General features: G+C 43.9%; 2 protein-coding genes across 2 annotated transcripts in view; one reads left to right on the forward strand and one right to left on the reverse strand.

The window, feature by feature from the left end:
* Nucleotides 1–1653: 1653 nt before the first annotated feature.
* ciz1a (cdkn1a interacting zinc finger protein 1a) lies at nucleotides 1654–13436 on the reverse strand. The gene is given in 17 exon segments (XM_048259386.1): nucleotides 1654–2013; nucleotides 2369–2490; nucleotides 2914–2980; nucleotides 3637–3759; nucleotides 5774–5887; nucleotides 6163–6256; nucleotides 6598–6728; nucleotides 7048–7257; nucleotides 8130–8209; nucleotides 8456–8486; nucleotides 8488–8524; nucleotides 9908–9998; nucleotides 10576–10669; nucleotides 11045–11211; nucleotides 11661–11785; nucleotides 12225–12430; nucleotides 13297–13436. Coding segments are annotated over 16 exon segments (2022 nt in total). The 5' UTR covers nucleotides 12401–12430; nucleotides 13297–13436.
* Nucleotides 13437–14304: 868 nt separating this feature from the next.
* The window catches only part of dnm1a (dynamin 1a), a 74015-nt gene continuing 67019 nt past the window's right edge, over nucleotides 14305–21300 (forward strand). The window contains 1 exon segment of the mRNA XM_048258396.1: nucleotides 14305–14851. Within this exon segment, the coding sequence (XP_048114353.1) occupies nucleotides 14691–14851 (161 nt within the window). The 5' untranslated portion in view covers nucleotides 14305–14690.

Consider the following 21300-nt stretch of genomic DNA (forward strand, 5'->3'; position numbering starts at 1 on the left):
TGAGCCGTCTTCCCAAGTTACTGTGCCACCTTTCTAGACGTTATCCCAGGTTACTGAGCTGTCTTCCCAGGTTACTGTGCCACCTTTCTAGACGTTGTCCCAGGTTACTGAGCCATCTTCCCAGGTTACTGAGCCACCTTTCTAGGCGTTATCCCAGGTTACTGAGCCATCTTCCCAAGTTACTGTGCCACCATTCTAGGCGTTGCCCCAGGTTACTGAGCCATCTTCCCAGGTTACTGTGCCACCTTTCCATTGTGGAGCTGAAGGAGTTGCCCTCACCAGCTACTGTTTGTGTTCATGCCACCCCCACCACTCAGCAATACCGTCGTCATGTGAAAATCTTGGACCAGCAACACTGGTGGTCACACACTCCGTTTTCAAGATAAAGAGTACCACTAGATTTTCATTTGAATTCCTTTTTTTTTTTTTTTTTTTTAAAGAAAAGCTGCTTCTACTAGCTGGGAGAAAGTTCTGCGCTGCTACTAAACTCTGAGCTGCTAAAAGGTACCGGGGGGAAATAAACAATAAACAAAATCTGTGTCAATGACGGCACCACGGCGACTATTTTAACCCTTTCATGCATGTAGGTCATCTTCTGTTAGACCTGTCAATCATCTTCGTAGTAGTAATTGCACTAATTCAATCTTCCCCATTTGCATGGAGACACCCTGTCACAAGCAAATGATCTGAATCAGATAGTTTAGGCCATCAAACGTCTCAGCCCCCCACCTAACCACTTAATCAGGTGAAATAAAAATGTTTTAAAAACATTTAGGGACATTTAATGGAAACTGTTCTTCCATTTTGATAAACAATGTACAGAAACCGCTCACAAATTAATACATCATGCAATACTGACATCAGTTTCATTTTTGACTTGTGTAATTGCCCGTTTCCCTTCATGATAGCTTCACTTATCGTTGTTATTTCATACTGAAATAAAGGTGATTAATTATTGTCATTCCTGGCTGTATTCGGCTACATAGAGTGCACAATACTGAGGGTTTGTGCACTGAAGTGCAGCAAAGGATGCACATAATAAAAAAAGGATAAAAAAATGACTAAAAGGAGGTACGTATATAGATGACTAGAACTATCGATAGTCCGATTGACAACACACAATTCTTCCCTATTTAAAAAGCGTTTGTTTTCTTTATAACAAACAAATATGCATGAAAGGGTTAAACCTGCTGAAAGGGTTCCCACAGGAACTGGTAGCAGTCCTACCATTATTAGGCAATCCTCTTTCTCCATACTCCTTCTTTCTGTCTCTCTCTCCATCCCTCCTTCTTTCTCCCCACCTTTTCATCTTTGTCTCTCCATCTCTCCCTCTTTTTGTCTCTCCATCTCTCTTCTGTCTCTTCCTCACTCCCTTTTGTCTCTCCATCTCTCCCTCTTTTTGTCTCTCCATCTCTCTTCTGTCTCTTCCTCACTCCCTCTATCTTTTGTCTCTCCATCTCCTCTTTTTGTCTCTCCATCTCTCTTCTGTCTCTTCCTCACTCCCTCTATCTCTATCTCTCCCTCTCCTAGTCTCTTGCTGCTTGGCCGGGGTCCACGACCCTGCCTCTCCTCCCTCATTTGTCCTCCTCCTCTGCTTCCGGAGGTTCTATGGCTTCCTGGTTCTGTTCCTTTTGGCGTCCCCTGGTTCCTGCTTCACAAGGGCTTCCCCTGGTCCTGCTCCTCTGTGGGCTGACTGGAGGCAGAGGCTGTGGCGGTGACCTGAGTGTCCTGCTGCTGCTCCTCTTCCTGCTGGGCAGCAGAGCGTCTGGATGCCCTTGTGGCACTGTTGCTGAGACATGGGTCGGGCGTGGGTGATGAGCTGGCCTGGGTGAGGTCAGACTCTACGGGTGCCTGGTCCAGCTCGGAGTCTGGTTCTGGTTCCGTAGATGGAGTATGGACGGTGTTGGTGCCCTGGTCCCCGGCGGGTCCGAGACGGGTCTCATCCGGGCTGCTGTCCATCTCTGATGGGCCGGCCTCGGCCTGGTCCTCCTGCTTACGCAAGTCTCTGTACTTCTGCAGCAGGAGGGCGGTAAAACACTCGATCAGTGACCACACACACACACACACACACACACACACACACACACACACACACACACCCTCTCACACACACACACACACACACCCTTTAAAATACCAGTACCTGAAAGCTACAAACATATAATAATACTTTAATATTCTAATTACATGCATTATGCTGTATTGATGCGCACCTTAATCCCAAACACACCTCTACTTAGCATAGTGTTGGCTGGCTGGCTGGCAGTATTTCATCATCACAGCTGCAGGCTTACCTGTTCCACTCCTCTCAACTTGAGGTTCTAAAACTGCTCCTAGAGTGCTAACGACTAACCTCCACTCCACTCACCTTGAGGTTCTGAAAGTGCAGTAGCGACTTGCAGTGTGAATGCCGTGCCATCGACTCAAACTGGTAGAACTGGCTGCAGAGTCTGCAGAGGAACCCTGCCACCGGAACCAGAAAGCTGGAACCTAGAACGCAGGAGAGGGCGTCAGTTTTTTTTGTTTGTTTAATTTAAGGCCATTTCCGCAACTAAGGCTACTTAATAGCCAGAGCATTGTGTGTTACAGAAACTTAAATATGTTTTTTAAAATCTATGCTAGCAAGATATTCTAAAACCTTCAAAGGTGGGACCTTACTAAAAACATCAGCTATAGAATTTTGATGATAAAATTGTTGGTTTTCAAGGCAGGGCAGAGGAGGTGTCAGGGTCAAGCTTAGGTCCTGTCTACATTAGCCCGGCTACTTATTATAATTTAGCCCTTCCATCCTCATTAAAGTGGTGTTGTCTGATACCACAAGCAATTACTTTTTAAAAACAAACAAACAAACAAACAAAAATTATACATTTTAAAGCACCAGGTTCACATAGTAGTGTCACTTGATGAGCTCACCATAGATTGTGTCGGAGTCAAACTCTTCGTCATCTGCCATATCCTCCAAGGTCACCTCTGACACCCCCTATGGAAGTGGAAGAAAACAGCACATGAAAAACACATAGGGTGCATCCCAAGCTCTATTTGCATGCGGCTTCTCTCCTCGGTCCTCCAGCTCCTACCCCAGAAACCGCTCAAGGCATCATCAAGGACGTCTCATTTGTGTAATTGCAGCCAGAGGAGGTGAGAACGGGGAGAGAAGTAGAATGGCCGATATGCGAGGAAACACAAGAGCATCCTATGCGGAAATGTTTTCAGTCGGAATTGTGCGATCATTGGTCCAAGCAAGTTGCAGCAGCAGGACACTCCGGTTTCAAACAAGTTCGCAGCAATTTATTAGCGACAATAAATGACCAGATAGACCAAGAAAAGGCTTTTATATGCTGGAATTATCATGAATTACAATGCATACCATACCTCATTATCAGGCTCAATAAGTGGGAATAGTCAATGTTCATATGATATTTTGAGGCTTTGTTATAAGTTCATATTCTCTGCAATTTGCGTCTAAAATGGTCGGTTTATTGTAGCCAAAGAGGTGACGTGCCGCATCAGTAATTGACATCTCTTAAAAGTGATGCGTGAGTGAGCATGACCTTATTAAATATTATTATAAGTATTATTATTATTAAAACATACAGTACAAAACAGCAAGAGAATGGTACCTCAGGTGACTCTTACCTGTCCGTTAGACTCGTCCTCTACATCATCCTCCCCCTCCTCGGCCTCCTCCTCTCCCATCAAACATCCCTTATCATCCAAAGCGCTCAGATCCCCCAGTCCCTCCACCTGGCCCTCACGTAGCTACAACACACACGGTTAAAACTATAACTTAAAAGTACAAACAGACAGCTGAAACCAATTTTCTCGAAATACCTTCGCTGACAACTGACGCTGTCAATCTTGAGCTCAAAATGACCAGCAACACTGGCGGTAGTTTGTTAATACTCATCCTGCACTGATAACACAGCATCATGCTTCATGCAACCAATCTCACACTCATTTCATACAATTCTGGCTGCCCTATTTTCACTGACATGGAGACAAGGTCCTGCACATCCCAAGGCCAATGTTGGATGGGTGCAGGATCTAGCTAGTGAATGAAGCTTTGTTTAACCACTGAACCACTGCAGATGGCCAGGGAAAAAAAGCCGCCACCAAAAAGATGGCCGCCACACATACATTTTTCAATATAAAAGTCCTTAAGTAAATCAGTACTTTTGGATGTAGTGCTGGGCGGTATGACCAAAAATGTACATCACGGTATTTTTCTAAATTCTTACGGTTTCACGGTATATGACGTTTTTTTTTTTCCATGCATAATCAGATGTTCACAGCATTTTCTACAAGTTGAGGGAGGAATTGCTGCAGTACATTGACTAAGGATGGTCTATTTTACTGTCATGATGTAGAATAACTCCACACTAGTGGTAATGCAGTTTTGCATGGCCCCAGAAAATGATGCTGTTTACAGCATTTTCGACAGGTTGAGGGAGGAATTGCTGCAGTACATTGACTAAGGATGGTCTATTTTACTGTCATGATGTAGAATAACTCCACACTAGTGGTAATGCAGTTTTGCATGGCCCCAGAAAATGATGCTGTTTACAAAGAGCCACTCATGATTCTAATGAAGAATCTAATCAGAATGCAAAGACAATTGCAGTCAAAATACAGAACTGTACTGTGCAAATTTCACAAACATCTTGTAGCCTATAAAACCAATACAAAAAGTAGTGCAACTTTATACTTTTTTGAAAATTATACAATTTAAAATGAAACCTCTCTGCTAATATGCTTACTCTGTCAAATAGGCCTATCAGAAACATGCCTTATTGTTATTGTGTGGTTTACATGACTTCATGTGAATGTGGATGTCATGTTAGCCTGCCATGAGCTTCGGTTCGGTTCGCTAGGCAAAACATTAACAAAAAAGTTTGTTTTGGTGCACTGATGACCGTCAGGATAATTTCTAACTAGCAAGCTTGTATTGCTCAGTGTATATCGATAACATGCTTTACTTGCTACCTGGATAATTTCAGCAAATATTCTTAAGGTGAGATGAATGATAAGCTCATTAAACTTCACTGCGTTTGGTGGGATGCTAACTAACGACATCACCTACTAGCCAGCTAGTTGCTGTTGAACAATCTCAATAGAATTTTCATGACGGTAAATCCCTTTCGCAGTATCCCTTAACGTTTTTCTAAAGAAACAATTTAAGGTATTCTGTGCAACACCCTTAAATAAACCCCTTATCTAAGGATAAATGAAGCCTTAAGGGTCATACTTCAGGGGAAAAACTTCAGGTGTTTTGTGTTTACCCTCACACTGCCTCGCAGTGGCACCATGCGTGTGTGTGAAAAAATTCCCGTCTGAAACACTGTCACGCGGTGCAGCTTTCCAAACGTTGTGTAATCAAATACACCGGTATGGCGGTATATTAAAAATTCATATCATAACGAAAATATACACCGGTGTATACCGCCCAGCACTATTTGGTTGCATATACTGGTTTGGGTAAGGACTTTTATGTTAAAAAATCTACATGTGGTGGCCATATTGGATTTTTTTAATTAGTGTCGCTAGCTTCACACTGCGGTCTTTCAGTGGTTCACCAAAGCGTCATTTTCCCATCACTAGATCTAGCATATAAGTATCCAACAGAATCAAAGATGGTTCACACACCAGAGAGCTCCCATTCACTGTGTTTATTAGTGATGTTTCAAGCCGTGCAGAAGACTTTGGCCAGAAAGGTGTATGGCCACCTCCTGTAGTGTCCTACTTAGGCTCATCCCATACTAAGTATACGACTCACCTCCTGTACTCTCTGCTGGTGCTCTGGAGTCTGCATGTGTTCCACAAACTCACGGGACGTCCTGAACTGCAACTTGCAGACGGTGCAGCAAGGGCTGCTTGAGCGGGTGCACAGCTGTGGGGTCAAAGTTCACAGGTTAGGAGGTCGTGCACACTACTGTAACCTGCCTCAAACTTGCTCTCACACAGTAGTGGATGAATATCAATTGCATTTCTTTGCACCGATGAGATTACGTACTAAAACGCAAAACGTTTTATTCCCTATCGCTAGTGTCAATACTGAATATCCATCTTCATGTCAACGGTATGAATGTTACCACACTGATGTAACTAAATGCTAACTAAATCCCCATTTCCTCTCCAGAGAGTGTGATTTGGGGGAGAAGTCACCTTGTGCTCCTTTGTGCGTCGGTGCTCCAGCACGTTGCTGGTGAAGTGGGTCTGGCAGGTGGCACACCAGCGCTGGAGGCCTGGTCTCTTCTCCCTGGAGCAGGCACATCGGGCACAGAGCACACGTCTTGAGCGGGCACCTCATTGTTTTACTGACAGTTCAAATAAGGCCTGTATTTTATAAGTAGTTAAAGATTCATGGCTATTCCATATTGTCAGTAGTGGCTAAGAGTACATCTGGTTGTCAGGCTGGAGAGGAGGCTGTGTTGTAAGGGATTCACATGTTCTCATCCCTGCACTCCTCCTGCACCTTGGGCAGCAGAATGACCAGACAGACAGGCAGGAAGGCGCGCGCACACACACAGACAGGCAGGCACACACACACACACGTGCACACACACACACACACACACGTTGTGAGGGCTTCACACATACCCATCTCTGCGGCTGCTCTGCAGTGACTCCTGCACCTTGGGCAGCAGCGTGACCAGACAGGCGTTACTCATGTGCTGGATCTCCATCATGCGCTGCTGATGCGCCAGGCCGTTCATGTGACTCTGGAAGTTCTGATGCAAACAAAACAAAACAAATAAACACATTAGAGTATGCATTGTAAATAAATCTGTGTTGCTGATTTTCACTCCACTTTCCTGACTGGGTCTTTATTTATCTGTGGTACCAAACAATAATGTAAACAATCAACTGAGTTGGTCAGTCGATCATCCACTCATCTTAAGCCTAATGCACCCAATAGCACAGTGGAGAAGTGAATTGTGGAAGAAATTTTTGGGTTTTTGGGACCAAATATCCCCTGTAAAGTAAATTCCCCCACGTGGGGTAAATGTTCACTTAGGAAAATGTCCCCAAGGGGGGTAAATATCCTACCTGCTGGTTGTGGCAGGTGATGTTGCAGATGTAGCAGTAGAACTTGTTGGCGCCCTCTCCTCCTCCTGGCCCTCCCACGGCCCCTTCTCTGGCCTCCTCCTGAGTCCTGACCGCAGTGCTGCTGGCGCCCTTCGCCTCGGCAAGATCCTCGGGGTCAGTCTGGTTCTCACCGTTCTCCCGCTCCCCCACCTTCAGTGGAGACGCAACGCTCTGGACCGGAACACACAAGTATGCCACAACATAAACACATGTGGAAGAAAGAAAGAAAGAAAAAAGAAAGAAAGAAAAAAAGAAGGAAAGAAAGAAAGAAGGAAAGAAAGAAGGAAAGAACTTAAAAGATGCAGTCAGGGATTTTAGGCGATTTCAAGCCCATAACATTTTTGGTCACATTCAGCAATTATCTCCTCACGACCGCTAGCTGACCATTCTGTGAGTACACTGTAAAAACCGGCTCTGCAGGCAGCCCAGGCTCCGAAAACTGGAAACAAGCGAAGTGAAAACGAAACCCTGCGTGGGATTTCTCTGGGAATACGGAAGGTAGGGGTGAGATACCTCTCTGGCGTGTTCCGTTTGTTCCTTGGTAAAAATATATGTACAACGTACATTTTTCTTTGCACAAAAGCATCCGTTAATAACTTAAAACACAAACAAAAACAAACACTACTTCCTGCAAAATCCCTGACTGCACCTTTAATTGATCCCCTAAGGGAAACTGTAGTGTGATAGACACATCGCCCATCTCCCTCAGTGTGACGAGAATAATCAAACATGTGTGTCCTTCAGACAGGCAGTCAGTCTGACTTAGCTTCCTGTCTGATACATGATGAATAGATAAATGGTAAATGTGAGTAGTTATTTGGCAGAATGATTCACCCTCTACTGGGGGACCACCAGTAGTGCTTGCTATCATTAACAGCCTTAATCCACACAAGGCTCAGTTCAACACAATCTCAAACTACCTCCCAATATACTCTTTTTGACAATCTCAAACAACCTCTGATATCTTACAACTCTGTTCTGTAAAAATGTTCCACTGTTCTATGTTCTGTTTCCCTTCCCGGGTTCCGTAATGCCGTTCTCACCTCTGCAGCTCGGCTCTGCTCCAGGGCATCATCAGCGTCTGGTCCCGCCATGCTGCCCCCCTCTTGCAACGTTACGCTGTCTGTAAACAGACACATAAACGTGCACACATACGCACACACACAAACACAAAAAATGTCACAGTTCACGTGCACTACAGTTTTAGTCTGGCAACATCAAAGGGATCTGTTAAATTCTTTAACGGCGGAGAAGTACCATAACATCTGACTGCACATTGAACTGTGCATTACACATACTAAGTGTGTGTAAGTGTGTGTGTGTGTGTGTGTGTGTTAATTGGACAATCTGGTGTGTTCAGACTGCCCACCTGTGGGGTTGGAATCTCCAGCTGGGCTCTCAGTAGTCTTCCCCCAGAGTCCCTGCAACCTCCTCTGACCTGAAGGAGGGAGGGAGGAGGGAGTAAAGGAACACAGAGATGAAAGGAGAGAAGGAGATGAGGGGCAAGGGAACAGATAGATAGATTGAGATGGAGAGGAAGAAAAATAAGGAAAAAAAGAAAGGGAGAGAGGGAACGAGAGAGAGAAATAACATGTATTGTAACTTCTGCAGAGGTGAAAACTGAAAATGAGGGCACTTAGCACTAAAAATATCCTTCCAAATGAAAGGAAAGCACAATGAAAGCAATCAAAGTCCATTTGATCTAATCAGTTTACAAGGCCACTTCAGAAACAATAGCCAAGGTCAGGGAGCAGAGCAAGAGCAAACAATCCCAGCCCTTCCAGACTCAAAAAAAGCTGAAGCATAATTGCCTGTTAATCTCACATCCACCCAGGACTGAGAGAGTCAGTGTGAAAGACAGTACCAACTCCCTATTTTTGGTCTAATACTGTGGTATTACTGCTCACGTATCCATCAGGTCATCATTATTTACAAACCAACTCCAAACCGTTCATTCCATTGGAACAATTTTAGAACAGGTTCAGTTTTCTGTGTTTTTCACATCTGTATACGACCTCATTTTACAAACAGTTGGGATACTATGTAAGGGTTAATGTATAGAATGGCGGTCATTATCGGGAAAATAAGTCCCGACAGGGCGAACCGGACTCCGACGCCCTAGAGGAGGGGTCTTGCTCAGCCCTGAAGGGACTTATTTTCCTGATAATGACCGGCGTTCTATACATTATCCCGCTTATTATACGGCTACTTGCCAAAACGAAAAAATAAACTCCACATGATATGCCACTTTACATTTATTTGTTACCGTTTTGTCGTGGCTTTTGCTAAGAAACAAATAGTTTGCAACACAGCTGAACTTGAATCAAACATTCTTTAGAACACAGCTGATTTCTGCTTTCACTTAACTTCCATTGCAAGAAGTGACCTAACTACTTACAGAGTGACATGAAAGACATAAATCAGAAGCACAAAACCTGTTTCCATTGACAGCGGTAATTATATGTTTGCAGTGGTAATTACTTTTACCGTAGAACTTTGGGAAATCTCATTCTAGTCAATGGAGCGTTCTACCACCATTATGAAAAGCGTATAAGTAAAATATAAGTTAAAAAAAAGAATGATCATTTGCTAATCATTATCTATCGGTGTGGGTTCTGTTCCAGTGTGTGTGTGTGTGTGGTTCTGGGTTCTGCCCCAGTGAGTGTGTGAGGTGTGGACTCTTATCACAGTGTGTGTGTGTGTGCTCCATCCCATTGAGAGTGTGTGTGTGTGTGTGTGTGTGAGTGTGTGTGCATGAGTGTGTGTGTGTGTGTGATGGTTGGTTCTGCCCCAGTGCGTGGGTGGGTTGGTGGGCGTTTACCCTTCAGTGCGGGGCTTCTTCAGAGCTGGTTCCTCATCCTGCTGTGCCGAGGCGTCACTGGGTCCGTCAGCCAGAGGTACTGCTGCTTCATCTGCAGAGGGTTAAACCACACAAACAACTCAGATGTCAAAGATCAAGTCAGACACAGCGCCTGCCTCTTACACACTGTGGTTCTGTTTCCTGTACATGGATTAAGCTCAGTGTGTCCAGGTCCAATAGGCAGCTTTGAGTGTGAAGGGGGCCTAAGAGAAGCCCTTGCTCTGCCACATGTACTACTGAAATTATCATTATTTTTTAATCATTAGTTGCTCTGCTTCATATACTACTGAAGATGTTATATGATATAATTCCTTTTGAATCGTTGGATAGTGGATTCAAGCGAATAATGCAGCTGATTGCCGAGAGTTACACGGTGAAGCATGGAGGTCAAGAGGAGAGAGAGCACCTGACTGCACAACAACATCCTACATATGACTTTACAGCTATTTATACTATATTCTAGAAATAGCCCATTATCACTCACACACATATGTGTTTCCATGTGTGATATATGTGCCACACTCTAGGCATGTGTGCATGCTGGGAAGAGGGGTTATAAATATACACTGTGTTGTTCTTGTGTATGTGTGCATGTCTATGTCCATGTGTGTGTATGTGTGGAAGCTCACCTTTGCTGCCACTGGCTCCCGGTTGTCCCTCTGAGGTTCCAGCAGATCTCTGTTCATTTTCACGCTTCCTGTCAGGCAGCCGAGAGCCGTAGTCCTACGCAGAAAGAGCCAGAAAACATCAAGCCACAACAAACACATCGATACACAACAAACAAACGCATCTCCTGCAGTCCTACTGTAAGGGCACACCAGGAAGGGTGAGGTCAGGACATTGAAAACACAAACTGTACTACAAATGTTACGTTCTTTAGTTGTGTATGGATAAGAACATTTATCATATAATACACCCTAAAAACAAGGAAAATAAAAACAGCAAGTAGCATTCAGTTCTGCAACTACAGTAATATATGACGTGTTACTCAGTTGAATTGAATGGGAACATGTCAAGTTTAATAACAAAATACAAAAGAATTAATTTGTGATGCATGCATTCTGCATTTACGATGTTATTTGAGCCCAAGTTCCTTACGTTGTTCATGTAGCGCGCGTGATGGTTGTAGGGGCGCGGGGCATAGCCCATGTGTGGGGTCTTGATTGCCACACCCATGGGTACCGGTCCCAGCAGCGAGGAGCGCGACCCCGCAGAAAAGAACTGAGTAAACTGCTGTCCCCCCATCGCAAAGCCACGCATGCTACCTGCTGAGACAGCAAGAGCACCGTCAACACCAAAAACTCCCCTCTCAGGTCTTTTAAAATACTCCACTGTTGTTCAATTCACCATGCAATGACTTGCTCAACAATAAGCACTGCCTCAAGTAAAGATATAATGCAGCGCATAATGAGCAATGACAAACTATGATGACTGGCCACAAGCCGAAAACATACAAAACATATACAATTATATACACAACAGGAATACACAATATTGTGTACCAGGCTAAAATGGGCAAAAACACACCTGCAAAAAACAAAACACACCTGCAACACACTACCTTCACACATAGACAAACATTAAGTACTCTCTCTCTCTCTCTCTCTCTCTCTCTCTCTCTCTCTCTCTCTCTCAGACACACACACACACACCATGCTGCTGTGATTTGATATGGGCCATCACCACACACTGTCCAGCTAAGGGAAGCGCCTACCTTGCATCTGCTGCATCAGTAGCGCCCCTTGTAGCATGGGGTTGGGAGCGAGAATGGTCGCTTGTGTAGGGGAGCAGAGGTTCACCATACGGGGAGGGGGCGCCGGCGCCGCCACCGCGATGGGCCTGTGTGATAATGAGGGTGAACCGGAGCGTGAGTGAGTCCAGGCAGTCAGGATGTTAGGTTCGTTTGCCCAACCTAATGTGCTTGAGTAACGACAACAAGTCTGGCATGGATGCTAGCACGCACTAACAGTGGACGGAACAGATGAACGACAAAAACAAAACAGCCAGAGAAATGACAATTAGTGATTTAACATGCGCTCGAACAAAAAACGAAAGGAAAAGCATGTGGGTAAAAAAATAAATAAATGAATAAAACAGCTTATTTCACATAAAGCAACAACAGGCTAATTTACTTGTCAGCGATGACGGGTCCTAAAGAGGTTACAATGTCTATCTGCACAGAGCACTGTACAGCGCTTCCGCCTACACTTGCATTGCACCGTCTGATGGAGCGACAAGGCCTACATGTTGATCCCCGACCTCGCGTTGACAGTCTTACCGGCCACTTTGATGGTGATGCGACATGTGATGAGACGGCGGGGGCTGTGGTGGCGGTGGCGGGGGTGGAGGTGGTGGTGGAGGTTGTTGCTGAAACAGTTGCTGAAGCTGCCGCAAATGTTGGTGAAATTGCTGCTGCTGCTGCTGTTGGTGGTGGTGATGATGCGGGTTAAACATCCTGGCGTTTAGATGGTGCCTCCAGAGATCCTGTGATTGATTGATCAATAGCGAAAGGTTAGCGTTAAACGGTGAGCCCCTCATCTACGAAGCTTTCACAATGCTACTCATTAAAATGTCCAAAGGAAAATGATCACATATACGCATGAAACCAGTGGCGGTAACGTTAGCCTCCCCAGTTAACAGGAACTCTAGCATCCTTGAGGTTAGAGTTTTAACTAACGTTTAGTACAAAAAAAGTTGACGTAACGTTGCTTAGCTGTGAGCGCTGAGAAGTGGGCTCACGTTAATTAGAAGCTACCGTGTTGACTTAAACAATAGTTTGTTTTTATTTCCTAACAAACACCTTACAACAAAACAGACAATAACAAGCATACTAGTACAAAACATTAGCTGTAGCCTGCAATGTTGGCTAGCTAGGTAAATGTCAGAATAGCCCATCTGAAGAACTAGGACAACTTGGTCAACATTAGCTCTTAGCTACGAGGCTAATAAAAGGTAACGTTAGCCTAACGTTCTGAATAGTTGTTGATGGCTGAAGTAATGTTAGCCAACCTTACCTAGCTAAGTTAAGGATCACGGCGTGCAGCTCAACAAATATTTTCGATTACAGTTCGTTTTTATGGAGAGAAAAAAATAACCACAAGAGATTATATCGACGCAATATTTTCTTTAAACAGTTTTGGCACGGACTTTTCACAAATTGACATGGCTTAGGATAGCTAACGTTAATTGTTGGCTGGCTAACCTAGCTTAGTACGCTTTCTGTGGCTAGCAGATAGAAAGCAAACTAACAGCGCCTTTCATTCAGCAAGTTGCTCAGTAAGAAACGATTCCATCTTACTCTACAGCGGTGAAGATCCTAATAAATCATCAATTTCTCTGTTATGACCTACTTATAAAAAGTGGAAACCGGTTGAAATAAAACTCTGACGTGCTGTAGCCTGTTGCAACTTCCTATCACATCAATTGTTCATCGTTCTGCGCAGTTTGCTATGCTGCTCACTAGCATGATCCTCCACACTCGCGATGGCTAGCATACGCATACCGGTGTTTTCCGAGCTACTTTACGCCTTTACGCCTGTGCGTATCTAAAGAGGAAGACCCATTACTGCCCCCGTCTGTCTAGGAGGCTAGACGTAGAGTATGGGTTAGCGTTAGCCTACAGTAGGCTAGGCTACTCATTTTTAAAATGACTAAATGTCTTTACCAGAAGCAAACATAGGCTAGGCCTGCAACATAAACATATAGCATATACATTGCATGTTTTGTTAATAACGCAACAATCTGTATTTAGCTCAAGTCGCAATAAACTCACACTTCATTGGATAGGTAGACCTAGGCCTATTGCATTTCCAACTCATGTTTGAGTTGTGACGTGTTGGCTATTTTTTAGGGGTGCAATTTAATTAAATTCGCTTAGCCTAAGCTACTTTATGTCTCGTGTGTTACCTCTTGTCCTCAGACCATTTCAAGCTTTCTTTGGATGGAAAACTTTACGCCCGGTGGGTGTTTCAGCCGTTCGTTTCAGCACCATGGACAGAGCACCCCATGTAATCGAATGTATCTAGATAACTTTAAGTCAAGTTGTTGCCATGAAAGTTTTGTTTTCAAATTACAAATATATCGTAATTGTTATAATACATTTTACATACATTTAAATAAAATATAATGTAGTCTAATATGTATTTGTGGTTTAAAACACTTTACTTTGACATAAGCTGCTCCATCAGTGAACGTCAGGAAACCTGCAGCCTACTCAACTAAACGGAGAGACTCACGAACGAAAGCTTTTTGGGAGTCTCCCGCAGTGCTTAGAACTACTGATTGCATTGGGATTGTTGAGTAGTCTCGCATTTGAGCTGTCTCACATTCGATAGATGCCTACACACTCCTGTAGGTTGCCCTCGACACTGAATAAAAGAACCACACGCTTGTATCTGAGCACGACGCAGACTCTTCCACTGCGCCTGCCCGCGGTCCACCAGGGACTGTGCAGGGATCTCCCTGTTTATTCAGAGGCCAGGAGAGATCATCCCGTCTTTCTCGTCGGTGCCTAACAGACGGCAGAGCTGCAGTTCAGAGGGTAGCTTAGCTGTGCTGTTTTTTACGTCGCTGGGACGCCAGCAATGAGGGTGAATGCAAAAATAAAATAGGCAGAATTTCAAACACCCTACAAGCACTAGGGTGAAAAGGAAAGGATATAGCATTCAAGCGACCGAGTCAACGCGCGTCCCTTCTATTCAGTTTGGCTTTCTACTGAGAAGGAGCGACAGATTCCCCTGCAAACATGGGTAACCAGGGGATGGAGGACCTGATTCCTCTTGTCAACAAAATGCAAGATGCATTCTCGGCCATCGGACAAAATGCCAATCTGGACCTACCCCAGATTGCTGTGGTGGGCGGTCAGAGTGCAGGGAAAAGCTCGGTGCTGGAGAACTTCGTGGGCAAGTAAGTGCTTTCAAATGTGCCACGAAGGCACGAGCTACAATAACTGTGTTACTGAAGTGTCGAATAACCTTTGGTCTAATCTGTCCTGACCACCCAAGCAAACAATCCTGACCTAACTCTGCATCCTGGTCCCTAAGCAGTTAAAGACAGGGTAACTTTGAATGATATCGCGTTATTGCATTGCTAGTTATTCTCAGAAACCAGTCCCTCTTCCTCGCCGTTGTTCATCGCCATTAGTGCATCCAAACAGATTATTCTGTTACATAAACACACGTCTCTCCGTGTGTAGCATACACGACAGAGAAACGTGATTATAGGAAATTGTGTCGAAAATCAGTTTATTTTATTTTAATTGAACAAATAACAACAAATAACCTACTGAAGGTCACGACTTAAATGGAGAATAAGATGTTGCCGGAGAAAAATCCGTCTGGTACGCTCACGAGACTGCCAATGTCATAGACTAATACGGCAATTATCTATGCGCTTGGCGATTGGCCAATCCTCACCAAATGAGTTTCCTTCCAACGAACCCTTAGACAGAACTGGTGGAGGTACCGGCACACTCCACAAAACTGTAAAGCTTCTCTCCCCACACGCCATCGCAATTGATTTAATCTAACCCCTTCAAATAGTGGTATCAAGTCTAAACGAAGCACGGGCAACCTCTGTGTTGGTGTTATTGTAGCAGGAATCATAGGTTGGTTTTGCAGTCGTCTGTAAATGAAACTGACTGCGGCATTGGTTGGTCCACGGTGGTCATCAAGAATGATATTTTTAATTTTAGGAGAAATGTTAGCATAGAACTGAGGCTAATGTAGCCTAATATACTTTCTAATCAGGCTGACACGATGGTAGTCCTGGCTTGGCTACAGTGTCGTCACATACTGCAATCTAGGCCTACAGCTGACTTTTACTAGCAATGCACATTCAAACAGCTCTATATTAGCAAGCACCAGTTCCACCCCAGAAAACAGTCTTATATAGTATGGCTAAAGTAAATGGATATTTAACAGTTGTTGGTGACACTGTATTTCTTGAAACTATATCTTTTGTTGTGTGCTGGCAAAGCACAATGTGTCCATGTTGGCTTTTAGACCCACAGCAGAACATTACACTCTGCATCCTACTGACTGACAGTAGGCGTGACCTTGTGTTAAAAGCAGCGGGAGACCAGAGCTCTCGGCCATCTGTGTGTGTGTGTTTGTGTATGTATGTATGTGTGTGTGGTTTGTGTTTGTGTTTGAGAGAGAGAGAGAGTACTGTATGTGTGTGTGTGTGTGTATCTTGCTGGGCAGGTCTGATGTGGCCTTGGTGAGGGCAGCCTGTACAAAAGATGCCTGATGGTTGGCCGTTCATTGGGACCAGCTATTCATGTTGAAAGTTTGATTGTGGTTTGTGTAACATGCGCTTGGAGCGCTGCAGAAATCCAGGCTGTTTAATGCATTCTGCATCAGCAGCACCACGTGCGCACTACGCCGCGTGATTCAGCAACACATTTGTGCTGAGGCAAGGTCACACATGCAGCAGTGTGTCGGGCACGGCTCCCTCTTATTGTGCTTTCATATTTACGTCTAATTCGTGCAAATAGATCTGAGTGTGCGTCGTTCCAATGTAAAATTCTCCACCCCCTATAAACACACACACACACACAAACACACCATCCCCCCATCCTCATGAAAGAGCACTTCTCTCTCCCTGTCTCTCACACAGATACAAACAAACACACAGAAATATGGAAAGCATTAAGAGCTTCCAGTTACTTCATTATAGTTGCGCATGCATGATGTATTCTCACTGTATTAGTCAGCCTCTCACTCTCGCACTCTGACATAATGCACAACATAATAAATTAGAATACATTTTTAAAAAAAAAACATTTGAATACATTATGGAAATGCTCAAGAGTGAAGCTGTCTTTTCAAACAAGAATTCTAAGAGTGAATGTTTACAATGTCCAGACTCCAGAGACATATGACTAATATGGAACTGGTACCATAAAACTTGTACACACGCACACACACAGACACAAAAACACACAATCATTAATGCTCTCCACAGAGGCTGTAATCTGTAGCCCTGTCCTTCATTAAGCTCTTTATCCTTTTTACTGTTAATAGAAACAATCAAGTTGGTGACGGAGATGCCACTGTGTCTTTTGACAAAAGGTAGATCTAGTCCAGCTGTTGGCCAGCCCACCCATGAACACACAGACGGTCTGGTGTGGTCCGATGCGGTCCCCAGATCATGTGATGTGGTGCTGCAGTGGTTGTGCTTTTTTTGGACCTCGTGGTGATTTGACTTGTTTAGTTTAGGAGAGTTCTGCAGGAGCCTGGAAAAAAGCACCCTTGTGTGCATCAGCCAAACCTGTCTGGGATACCTCACTGAGACAAGCACATCAATCACAAACCGTGTTTGTGTTGGCACATTATACTGTGTAATGTGTAGTCTCATAACTCAAACTATTCTATTTACATTAAATCAAATCTGTCGTTCCCAGCTGTCTTATTATTATGTTATTCAGTCTAAATCAGCTGTGTATGAAGTTGTATCAGTGGGAAAAGCTCTATCCTCGTATTTATCCTTGGGTGTGAGTTCTCAAGGTTAATGTTCAAGTGTAGCTTGCCTTCTGTTAAACGTGGACAGACCCTGCAACAGTGGTAGAGGAGGCACAAAGGTGTTCTAGTAGTGAAGACACAGATAGACCCACTCTCTGGGAATTATGGGAATGATTATGTTCGGTCGGTGCACACTGTTCTTTGCCCTAGATTCTAGTCTGAACAGGTGTCCGCTTACCACCTGTAATAATAATGATAGTTCATGATGTCCTTAAGTGTAAAATCACACTGCAGTTTCCCTGTGACCCTGTTGTGGATATTAGCTAATACGTTTTATGATAATGAGACTATTTTCAGAGATGTTAACATATTGATGACAGTTGACGTTCTGTACTGACCTTCTGTGGGACGGGGGTATTTCTGTGGGGGGCGGGTATTTTTGTGGAGAGGCCTGTTTGTTCCCCACTCTTGCATAGGTCCGGTTCTCCACCCTCATCTACTAGCTCAGGTTAGCTAGCTGATAAGAGGATATGATGTCCTTCTTCCTTCTCAACTAGTAGCTCATGTTAGCTGGCTGTATTAGAAGACTACTGACAGAGCTCATGTTAGCAAGCTGATAAGATGACTACTGACAGAGCTTAGGTTAGCTAGCTGAGAAGATGACTACTGACAGCTTATGTTAGCTAGATAAGAAGACTACTGACAACATAACAACTGACAGAGCTTATGTTAGCTAGTTGATAAGAAGACTACTGACAAGATGACTACTGACAGAGCTTAGGTTAGCTAGCTGATTCCGGTATTTAGCACTTTGAGTCCCTTTTCTGGTTTGTTTTGGATGAACTAGAGTGGTGGACACCGACATTTTGATGATTGGTCCTGTCTCGACTTTTGAATCGCCTTTACTGCTTCAGAGTGGCTGCAACAGGCATGCACAAACATGTCCTAAAGCAACCCTTAACGTTAGTTTTCAAAACTGTGCAACTCACCGAGTGGTTAGTGGTGTTCGTTGATTATTAAAATCAAATATATCGGCGCAATGTATGATTTCCAGCAGTCTTATTTGCTATTGTGGAACTATTTTTTCAGACACCTCACAACCGCGTATAAACTTCCGATCAATATTAGAGCCTGAAGCATAGACGGTGGCGCAGTCATATCAACGTGCAATGAGTCTTCCAACAGAAAATCAATGGGATTTTACAAAATGCCAAATAAAACATGACAGAAACTGTATTTCGCTATGCTACTTGTTTTGGAACATCAACAAATGCCACTCTGAAGTAGTCAAAGGCGATTCAAAACGAGTCAGAAAAGTCGAGACAGGACCAATCGTCAAAATTTCGGTGTCCACCACTGTAGTTCATCCAAAACAAACCAGAAAAGGGACTTAAAGTGCTAAATACCGGAATTTTCCTTTAAAAGAAGACTAGCAGAGCTGAGATGTGATGCCCTTCTTTTTGATGTCATGTGTAGGACACACAACACGTCCCCATTGGTTAACCATTCTATTGTGATTAGCATGTTGTGCCCTGGTTTGTGAGGGGACTGCTAATTGTTCCGACATCACATTATTCTGACGACTCAATAGTCTGACAAATGTCTATTAGCCCGACATCCCTTTAGTCCGACACAGCCCGTTATTCCGACAACATAAAATCCAGTGCACCGACGTCAACGACATGGCACCACCTGTTAGGCCATTGGCCCGTGCTTGGCGATGTGGATGCTGACATGTTGGTCTGTCACTACTTCTACCCGCTCCCACGGCGATGTTCACCCATTTTAACCTGACTAAATGAGCCTGATAGAGAAATTGGACCAGAGTGCACATGTTGCTACTGAATCCATGTCAGATCATTAGTGCTAGGTCAATTCTGCAGTCCTTTGGATACAAATACTAACATAGACCAACATGCTGAGTTTTGCATTCTGTAGGATTTGCAGTTTATCGATGGTACTTTGTTGAGGATTTGCCGTTTATCGTTGGTACTTCACCAATTACTGAGCGAACTGTAACATGCAGCATGACAGATATGTACAATCTAGCCAAAGATCCGCTTCAACCCTCTCTGATCTAGCTAATTACACCCATAGAACATAATTAACCTGTGTTCAAGTGGCAATGTGGGAATCTGTTCGGTAATAATAACTGGGAAGACTTTTCTTCAGAAGAATCACAGGTTTGTGCTCTCGCTTGTGTTTTGTGTTTTCCTCCTGATTTAGAGGCCAGCGAATCCTTAGAGCAATGTCTGTGTGTGTGTGTGTGTGTGTGTGTGTGTGTGTGTGTGTGTGTTTGTGTGTGTGTGTGTGTGTGCGTGTGTGTGTGTAAATACACACGTGTGTGATATGATAGCTTTTGAGCTGGTGGAAGATGATAGCGTGACACTAGAGTCTGTATTTGCCTGTGAGTGACTCGTTGCACTGAGGCACTGAGCTGTTTTCCCTGTCAGCAGTGCAGAACTGCGGGCTGCCAGTATGCAGCACTCATTCGTGATGAAGTTTTATGAACGCTGACGGATTGTGGTGCCGAAGCACAGCCCTCCCTGGTCCTGTGCGCCCTGCCAGACCTGACATCGATCGGGCCTTAGATTACCCCTCTGTGATTTATCATCTCCAAGCTGCAGAGATGCCTCACACTTTACTTAGGATGAGAGGAACCTCCTGCCACAGTATCCACATTAGAGGGAGTTCCCGTGTCTGATTTTACATGCATGTAGACTCTGCATGTTTATGTGCAATAAAAAGATTGTTGTATGCAAAGTGCGGCCTCTTCTCCTTTTTTGTTTACTTGTATGTTTGGCCCAGCAAGTTTGGCGAAGCCTGCTTCTACCCTAGAATTATACTACAAAGAAAGTAATTTCTCAGATGTTGCCTTTTGGTCTTATCTTAAAAGTTGATGATCAGTGAAGAATAAGGGTTTTAATTAGGATCTGAAGTCAGATGCCCTACAGTGGTCTGCTGTAGTCTATTTACTCTACTGTATTGTACTCCAAGCTGCTGTCAGGACCAAGGAGAGCTCCCTACACAGGCTCAGATTTGCAAGTTTTCTTTTTTCTTTTGATAGTAAAATGCAAGGTGACTTCTCAAGCCATGTATTTGTGACTTGCTTTGTTTGACTTTTTTTTTTAAGGAATATGAATCTGAATCTTGAATCGTCAGTGGGTTGGGGAGCCAGCGGATTACAGAGCAAATCACAGGATGAAATCGATTGAGATGGAACATTGCGTCCTGTTCCTGAGTGGTATTGGCTGGCAGACAGTGGGAGGTAGTCAGAAGGGCTGGAGTGAGTGCCCAGTCTGGACACAGGGTCGATTCATAACTCAATCAAATACAGTTTGCACTGTTGTGTTTCATCTGTAGGTCCAATTGCCAGCCATGAGGTCCAGCCATGAGGTCCACCATAGGATCAAAAAGAAAATAACTCTTATATATGCGGCGATGGAATTGAAGCACGCTACTGAGATAAAGAGAGAGCAGCTGATTGTTATTAATTTGTGTGGATCTATGTCCAAATGACTGTAGAGTAATTCACCTTAGTCAGCTCAAAATAGCAGCAGTAGGAAACCATAGAAATTGCCCTCGTACTTCAGGTTAGTCTATGACGTCACATCCTGTGGGAGTATGCTTCCATCTGTGACAAAGGCCAAAATGTTATTTTTATTTTGTTTTATTTTATTTATGAATCTTATTTTCAGCAGGTGTGTCCCATTGAGATATAAATATCCTTTTCAAGGGACTTCTGGACTTGATTACTTTGATTACTGTTAATTTATGAAATATATGTTGAATCACTGCATTAGAAGTTGCTTCATCAGGAAAGAGAAGCTGCAGAAGCTAATTGTATACAACATATGCATAAGATATGCAGCTCAGGGAAGATTAAATGTG

The sequence above is a fragment of the Alosa alosa genome, chromosome 12 (genome assembly GCF_017589495.1).
Source record: "Alosa alosa isolate M-15738 ecotype Scorff River chromosome 12, AALO_Geno_1.1, whole genome shotgun sequence".
Lineage (NCBI taxonomy): Eukaryota > Metazoa > Chordata > Actinopteri > Clupeiformes > Clupeidae > Alosa > Alosa alosa.